This window comes from Hyperoodon ampullatus (genome assembly GCF_949752795.1).
Source record: "Hyperoodon ampullatus genome assembly, chromosome: 12".
In the NCBI taxonomy this organism is placed as follows: domain Eukaryota; kingdom Metazoa; phylum Chordata; class Mammalia; order Artiodactyla; family Ziphiidae; genus Hyperoodon; species Hyperoodon ampullatus.
The window spans coordinates 59482072-59491128 of NC_136925.1; the positions used below are offsets into that span (position 1 = coordinate 59482072).

At 42.2% G+C, this 9057-nt stretch overlaps 1 protein-coding gene across 2 annotated transcripts in view; it reads right to left on the minus strand.

The window, feature by feature from the left end:
* The window catches only part of SLC18B1 (solute carrier family 18 member B1), a gene marked incomplete at both ends in the record, with an annotated part of 28088 nt that extends 19414 nt beyond the window's left edge, over nucleotides 1-8674 (minus strand). The window contains 2 exons of one of the 2 annotated variants that reach the window (XM_079716478.1): nucleotides 7290-7417; nucleotides 8632-8674. In XM_079716478.1, the coding sequence (XP_079572604.1) occupies nucleotides 7290-7417; nucleotides 8632-8674 (171 nt within the window). Of the gene's footprint in view, nucleotides 1-7289; nucleotides 7433-8631 lie in introns of both variants that reach the window. The other variant, XM_079716477.1, reaches the window with a different exon arrangement.
* Nucleotides 8675-9057: the final 383 nt, after the last annotated feature.

Consider the following 9057-nt stretch of genomic DNA (forward strand, 5'->3'; position numbering starts at 1 on the left):
ACTGCAGTATTATTCGAAATAGCCAAGATGATATAGAAACAACACAAATGTCCATTGATCGATGAATGGATAAAGAAAATGTGGTATACACATAAAATGGAATATTATTCAGCCTCAAAAAGAAGGAAATTTTGGCATTTGCAACAACATGGATGAACCTTGAGGAAATTATGTTAAGCGAAGTAAGCCAGTCATAGAAGAACAAACGCTACATGATTCCATTTATATGAGTATCTAAAATAGTCAAACTCATAGATGCAGAGTCTAGAATGGTGGTTGTCAGGGGCTTTGGTAAGGGGGAAGTGGGGAATTATTGCTCTTTGGGTATAAAGTTTCTGTTATGTAAGATGAGCTTGTTAGGTTCTCACCACAATAAAAGAAAAAGAAAAAAAACCCCACAAAAGAACACAAGGGAATTTTTGGAAGTGCTGAATATGTTTAATATTTTGATTACAGTGATGACATCACAGGTGTGTGCATATGTCCAAACTCATCAAGATGGATATATTAAATGTGTGCAATTTTTTGTATATCAATTATACTTCAAAAAGTCCCCCATCAAAAAAAAAAAAAAAAAGAAGAAGAAAAAAAGAATTGTTAGCTTTAGCTGGCAAAAATCAGAATTAGAGTATAAACAAAACAAAAAACCTTGGTTAAGGAAATTTGGGCTTTGCTTCAGCCATGGATCTATGCAAACAACAGCTGATCTTGACACACTTTCTTTTTGGTATCCATGATACCACACTTTCTTTTTGGTATCCATAGAAAATATGTATATTGCTCTCTGCCCCCGGTTCTTGGTACAAAGCTCCTAATACTCTTGTAATTTCCTCAGTGATAAGAGCTCTAGGAGCAATACTGTTCTAATATTGAGTCTCTGACCCTGGTTCCTGACACCGAGCTCCTAAATCCCTTGGCATCTCCTGGGTGACAGGAGTTCTAATAAGATAACTCTTGGTGGGCTCCTACATGGGGGCTGGTCACCAGAAAAACCAAGCTATGATTAGAAGCTTAGAACTTTCAGTCCCATACCCCATCCTCCAGAGAAGGGCTGGAAATTGAGTTAATGATTGATCATGCCTACGTGATTAAGCCTCCATAAAAATCCCTAAGGTATGGGGCTTGCGGAGCTTTTGGGTTGGTGAATACATGGAGGTGCTGGGAAAGTGGCTCACCTGGAGGGGACATGGAAGCTCCAGGCCCCCTCCCACATACCTCGCCCTCTGTATCACTTCCATCGCATGTCCATCTGTATACTTCATCACATCCTTTTATAATAAAGTGGCAAGCATTAAGCAAGTGTTTCTCTGAGTTCTGTAAGCCATTCTAGCAAATAACTGAATCCAAGGTGGGGTGGGGGGGTGGTCATGGGAACCTCTGATTTGTAGCCAAGTTGGACAGAAGCTGGGGGTAACCTAGACACCTACTACTCGCGATTGGCATCTGAAGTGGGGGGGAGCAGTCTCGTGGGACGGAGCTTTTAACTTGTGGCATCTGGGCTGATTCAGGTTACTGTCAGAATTGAATTGAATGGTAGGACACCCACCTGGTGTCGAAGAGAACTGCTTGGTGTAGGAAAAAGAACCCCACATATCTGGTGCCAAAAGTGTTGTGAGTGTGGTAGTAGTATAAGAATAAAGGAGAAACACACAAAACTGGACAGCTACATGCAAAAGAATGAAATTAGAACACTCCCTAACACCATACACAAAAATAAACTCAAAATGGATTCGAGACCTAAATGTAAGACTGGACACTATAAAACTCTTAGAGGAAAACATAGGCAGAACACTCTTTGACATAAATCAGCAAGATCTTTTCTGACCCACATCCTAGAGTAATGGAAATAAAAACAAAAATAAACAAATGGGACCTAATGAAACTTAAAAGCTTTTGCACAGCAAAGGAAACTATAAACAAGACAAAAAGACAACCCTCAGGATGGGAGAAAATATTTGTAAATGAATCAACGGACAAAGGATTAATCTCCAAATTATATAAACATCTTATGCAGCTCAATATTAGAAACACAAACAACCCAATCAAAAAACGGGCAGAAGACCTAAATAGACATTTTTCCAAAGAAGACATACAGATGGCCAAGAAGCACATGAAAAGCTGCTCAACATCACTAATCATTAGAGAAATGCAAATCAAAACTACAATGAGGTATCACCTCACACCAGTTAGAATGGGCATTATCAGAAAATCTACAAACAACAAATGCTGGAGAGGGTGTGGAGAAAAGGAAACACTCTTGCACTGTTGGTGGGAATGTAAATTGATTCAGCCACTGTGGAGAACAGTATGGAGGTTCCTTAAAAACTAAAAATAGAATTACCATATGATCCAGCAATACCACTACTGGGCATATACCCAGAAAAAAACGATAGTTCAAAAACACACACGCACCCCATGTTCATTGCAGCACTATTTACAATAGCCAGGTCATGAAAGCAACCTAAATGCCCACTGACAGATGAATATATAAAGCCATAAAATGGAATGAAATCGGCTCATTTGTAGAGATGTGGATGGACCTAGAGACTGTCATACAGAGTGAAGTAAGTCAGAAAGAGAAAAACAAATATCGTATATTAATGCATATATGTGGAATCTAGAAAAATGGTACAGATGAACCAGTTTGCAAGGCAGAAATAGAGACACAGATGTAGAGAACAAACGTATGGACACCAAGGGGGGAAAGTGGATGGGGGCATGAACTGTGAGATTGGGATTGACATATATACACCAATATGTATAAAATAGATAACTAATAAGAACCTGCTGTATAAAAAATAAATACAATTAAATTTTAAAAAAAGGAGAAACACACAGGAGGAAGGTTCAAATGCAAATAAATAAAAAAATCTCTTTGCTGGTCAAAAAAACTCAAGAACAGGAAGCTCCTTAAGCTGGCACATGAGTCATCCCAAGGACTGTTCACTGCGGTTCTCTGTTTCTGACACCCACTCTCAACTACCTGACAGTTCAGAGAAGATGAAGTTTCCTTTCCTGACATCAATAACACAGATTAAAGAAGCTCCCCCAGCTCCCGACATTCTCTCCGTTCTCCTGAAACATCTGTAGTAGTTTATCACCCATCAATGATCCCTATTAATATTTGTAGCCTATTCTATCAGTGAGCTCCTAAATTTGCTACAGATGATACAGTATTTATTCTAAATCTACTTCTGTTGAACTTCAAATGCTACTATTAGCTGTGATGTGCAAATGAATAGACAAAAGGTTTGAAAACCTTTTTAAAACCCTGGAACTATGGTAGATCCTTAGATCAGGTTCTAGCTATAACCATGTAAGAGGTTAAAATATGAGTTTAATTTCTTAAAGGTAAGATTGGCAACTTGGCATACCATGAAGCACTAAGCCTGAAACACACATCTGTCCTCTCAGGCAGTCGGGAATCATTTATCGAGCACCTTCTATGCATCACGCAGGGTACCCAGGAGCCAGCAGTGAATAGCTATGGTCAGAAGATCTGACTTAGATTCATCCTGCTGCCAGAGCTTCAGCTCTTCCACAAATCACTTTACTCTGAATACAGAAATGCATGTGCATACACACACACTCCCTTTAAAATCCATCCTCCACAACAGCCATAATTCTATTTCTTTACCTTTTCTCCCTAACTACAATTTTAAGATAAAAACTGACTTTATTGCTTTCCATCCGAAGTTATGATCATCATTCAAACCTTGTCTTTTTAAAAAATGTTCTTCTTATGTTATTATGTCTCTAAATAAACCTTACAGTTCTCAAAGCAGCGTACCACAGGAAATCAGATAGGTGAACTCTACTTTTCATGGCTAAACTATAGGCAGGAAAGGTCCCCTCACTCTAGGAAGCACCCCCTACCCCTGAAGTGTGGTCCCTAAGTGCCTGGTGGTGGGAGTTAGTGGAGAAGTTGAACCCAGAGCATTGTAGAAACTGCTTGGGCAGGATTTCAGCCCATAATTTTGTGAGACTCAGGATTAGCCATTCCCCTTCCATTACTAATCATCACATGAGATAATGGTGTGGAGAAAAGAGAGATCTCACTATGAACGGTGCCTTCATTGGTATCCTAGCAAAAGGTTACACCGTGTGTAGACAGGAACACAGAGTCCACATTTCTACTACACAAAGGTCAGGTGGTGTTACGGGGTTCATTGTGTCCCTCAAACTTCTTATGTTGATGTCCTGACTCCCAGTACCTCAGAACGTGACCTTATTTGGAGATATAGTTTTTGCAGGGGTAATCAGTTGAAATGAGGTCGTTAAGGGTGGAGTCTAATCCAATATTACTCGTATCTTTGTAAAAAGGGGAAATTTGGGCTTCCCTGGTGGCGCAGTGGTTGAGAGTCCACCTGCCGATGCAGGGGACACGGGTTCGTGCCCTGGTCTGGGAAGATCCCACATGCCGCGGAGCGGCTGGTCCTGTGAGCCATGGCCACTGAGCCTGCACGTCCGGAGCCTGTGCTCTGCAACAGGAGAGGCCACAACGGTGAGAGGCCCGCGTACCGCAAAAAAAAAAAAAAAAAAGGGGAAATTTCTTCACAGAGACACGTATAGAGGGAAGATGGTGTGAAAGGACACACAGAGAAGTTGGCCATCTACAAGCCAGAGAGAGAGGCCTGGGACAGATCCTCCCCTCACGGCCCTCAGAAGGAACCAGCCTTGCCAATGACACCTTGATTTTGGACTCCTAGCCACCAGAGCTGTGAGACAATAAATTTCTGTTCTCCCCAGTCTGTGGTACTTTGTTACAGCAGCCCTAGTAACATAAAACAGGTACCTTGAAGGGAAGGTATCATCAAAGGGGTGAATTAAGATGTAGAAAGAACATTCATTGGTCAAGTCACATCCATGTTCTTTGCTTAATAGCTCTGAAAGGTATTTAATTCTAGAGTCTGGCAGAAAATAGATAATAGTCACAGCAACTAACATTTATTGAACCCTCACTATGAGCCATGCTGTTCTATATGGTTTCTAACAACAATTAAATAAGGGATGTATTTTTAGCTGGCCCCATTTTACAGATGAGAACACAGACTTACAAAAGTTACTTATGCACAGGCCCAGCAGTCATGTCAGCTTCCATCTTGCACAGGTTCCCACATTCTCTGTGGAAGCAGGATGGTGACTTAGGATGTCCTAGAATCACATACCACAGCAGTAACTGAATACCACTTTTGGCATGCGGATCCTGCTTCACATTAGGACAGCAAGAACAGCTATTAAAAGCAATTTCTAGTTCACTTATAATCCTCTGCCAAAGGAGGAGGGGGCCAGAAAAAGGATGAGTAGAAATAAGAATCCTGTGCCAGAAGTTAAGAAGAAGGGCCTTGGGCTTCCCTGGTGGCGCAGTGGTTGAGAGTCCGCCTGCCGATGCAGGGGACACGGGTTCGTGCCCCGGTCCGGGAAGATCCCACATGCCACGGAGCGGCTGGGCCCGTGAGCCATGGCCGCTGAGCCTGCGCGTCCGGAGCCTGTGCTCCGCAACGGGAGAGGCACAACAGTGAGAGGCCCGCGTACCGCAAAAAACAAAACAAAACAAAAAACTTTAAGAGAAAGAAAAAACAAAAAAGGCACACACCAACAGCCTTCTTTTCCTTTGTCTGTATTCCACTAAGAGGAATCTAACACTAGCTGCCCTTGCTGAGTTCCAGCTGAACCGGGAAATACCCTTCTAACTTGATGGCCCACTCACTCCCGGTCTTCTCCATCGTAATTCCACAGGCTCCATCCATCACTAGTTTTTTCCAAAACCGGTATCTACTCAGTCTACTTACTCTGTCCTGCCCAAGCACCTCTGATGACTTCTTACTGACTACATCTTTGGCCTGCGTGGAGGGACCCTTCCATCCGAGCACCAACCTGCCTTCTCAGATCCTCTGCTCGCCTCGGACCTCACTGAACCCCAGGCCCAAGCCCCACCTTCGTCCGTGGTTCCCTAAGAACACGCTATTTACTTTGCTAATCTCGTGACAATCCCCTGCGGGTTTCTAACCTAGAACACCTCTTTGACTTACCTTAGGGTTATTCGGCCAAGCCCCTTTCAGTATTACTCCTTCTCTCTTTCCCTTCCACACCAGCCAGCCTCTCCCGTGGCAAAATGAACCATTCCCTTCCCTAGAGTCTCCAAACATTTTGGACATCCTCTTCAAGAATATCGAAATACTCTGCAACTTTTTGTTTTCATATTTTTTCACTCCCCATGGACAGACGAGAGAAGGACATTTTCCTCATGTTGTTTTCCAGCCCTAAAACATCCAACGCCTAGCACACTCTAGGGTGGGAAGTCGTTAAACCTCCCATTCCCGTTCAGTAAATGGAATTGAACTGGACAAGTCACTTAACTTCGGAATCTGTTTCTTCACTTGCAACATTATGAGATTCTCGCTATTCTGCCTATCTTATGGAGTTGCTACAGAAATCAAATGGGATAATGTGTGGGAAACTACACTGAAAACTAAAAAGCACTTATGGCTACAGAGCTGTACTGCTTCTTTAGCAGAGAAGCCATGCTTCTCGTCTTTTGTAGCACACAGAAGGAAGGACCACATGTTATCAAAGAAGTTAGAGGACTGGGAGGGGCCCGTGCACCATGAGGCTTTGGCAAAGAGCATGAAGCAAAACACATGGGCATATTATCTCCACTCAGCCAAGTCAGTATCATTCCTTCCATACTATACCTCACCAACCTCCAGATTCCAGGTGGATTCTCTAGGGGTTATTCCTTCCAGTCTGTGCCATTATCCATAGACCCTAACACCACATAGAACACTATGATTAGAAAGACCTAATCAATATTAATCAGAATTCCTCCTTGGCACAAACATTGCCACTAGATTCCATATGAAATTCAAGTCAGAAAAGGGCATTTAGTGGACCATGCCTACCTAATTCCAAAATATTAATAAACCCAAACTCCAGGAAACACTGTCTTAACGTAGATCTTTTGCAATAACGTTAAAATCTCAGTTATTCAGTGAACTTCCTTTTTTTTTTTTTTTATCAGTTGCAGAAACCAAACAGATGAATCAAACTACATGGTAAGCAAAGTAATCCTCAGAAGGTCAATTATACTTAGGTGAATTACTTCCCAAGATGATGTTATTTTTACTGAATTTTTTTTTTCTGGTATCAAATATTCTCTAAGAAGTCTTCTGTTGGCTGAAGTTCTATACATCATCTTTGCCATATGCAGATTTTTACATCCCCCAAATGAAATATTTCAAAGCTTTTTAAAAACACTAATAGTTCATAAGGATATAAAAATGTCTTACCTCCTTGGGGAAAAAAGGTCCAAGGATAGAATAGCACATCATGGAACCTAAGTTAATGGAAGCTGCTGCTATCAGTACAAAAATCTGTTCTCTTGAAAGCCACCTGGATGTCTCCCTTGCATCATCTCCTGGAGGGCCATCACCTTGAAGGCAAACATGCTGCAATTACAGACATGTAATTGGGGCTACTGATCAAAGTACAGAAATGTCACTTCTGTGCACAGAAATGCACTCAGGATAACATTTGCTGAGCTAAGGGCTATTTTGAATACAGCACGTTTGATCAAATGTAACACAATCCCTGTATATCACTGCAATTTTCAAAATATATCATTTTCATTTACATACTATTCCCTATTAGGATTTCAGTGCACAATTTATCAAACCATCTGCTTTGTTTTGCCTTCACCATAAGGTCTATTTCTTTCACCTTTACTAGATTCCTTCAGGAAGGATGAGGCCACAGGGTACTCTCCAGAGTATTGTTCTCTGAAGTATAGTGTGCTTTCTCAAGTTACTAGCTTCATATGCTACGTGGACTCAATCACATTTTAAGCATGTCATGTTAGCGGTTTATTAAAAGGGTACTATTGAAGTCAAGTGAAGTGTAAGTAGGAGAAAATAAGCTAAATCATTCAACTGGAGAATTAATACTTACAATGGCAGCTCCTGGAAAGACAAGTGCCATAAATCTGTAAATCAGTGTTTTACAATAATTACTGGTCTTCTGCATCAATTAATTTAATACTTATTCCCAGGGCTAAATTTCCATTTAATTTAAAGACACGAGGTCAATTACTCAGTTCCAAACATCCAGTAAATCTATTTGCTATTTTTAAATTAAATGGTTTTGAGAAAAAAGAAATTTAAGTAAGAAAAGTATATTTGAATTGCTCTATTTTTTCAGAGGTTGCCATTGTTGTCTAGAAAAAGAAATCTGTGCAACAGGAGGAAGTCTTAAGAGTCTGTGTAAAAAATTTGGTGGTGGATGAGGAAGGGAACTGAGAGAAAGTTAAAGGGGCGACAGGGACAACAGTGGGGCTGGGCTCGAAATGTAATGATTTTCGTTTGTCTAACGGGCACACTTATTTGAATGCATTCTTAAACACATAGTACTTAAAAGTAGAGCTACAGAAAGTCATTAGAGGCCACATCCGCACCACCCCAGTGCGCAAACTTTAACCCTTTCCAGAGAGAAAAAACACGCTGACCCGAACCCCACTGCCCGGCCCCTCCTTTTCCAATCTCTCGCAAACAAACCACGCTAAAGCTAACTCAATCGTTGTTAAAGAGACACGACTCAAGCCACAGAGATACATCCGGCATCACTGCTCTCTGTAACCTCCTGGGGGGCGTGGGCTTTCGGGGTCCCCCGGCGAGTCCATGGGCAGTGCGCGGACTCCTGCGCCGCGGCTCCAAGGTCCAAGCCCGCGCCCTCAGACTCGACCTTGAACGAGCGGAAAGGCGGGCGGCGATTGCTCAGCCGGGCCCATGCATCCCGTATTCCCTACGGGAAGGGCGCCTAGGAGTTCCACGCGGCCCTAGAGGATAGGGAGGGGCTCCGGGAGGGGGGGCGAGGGCGGGGCTGGGGCGGGCGGAGGGCGGAGCAAGGACTTTCTTTTTTTTTTTTTTTTAAGGCGTAGGCTGTTTACGTCCACCACCTAGGATGTGCTGTGCTTTTTCTCTCTGTATGAGAGAGAGAGGGAAAAAAAAGATGAGTCTATATTTCATATAGTTGAACCCCCTACCTTAAAATGAGTAAAATTTA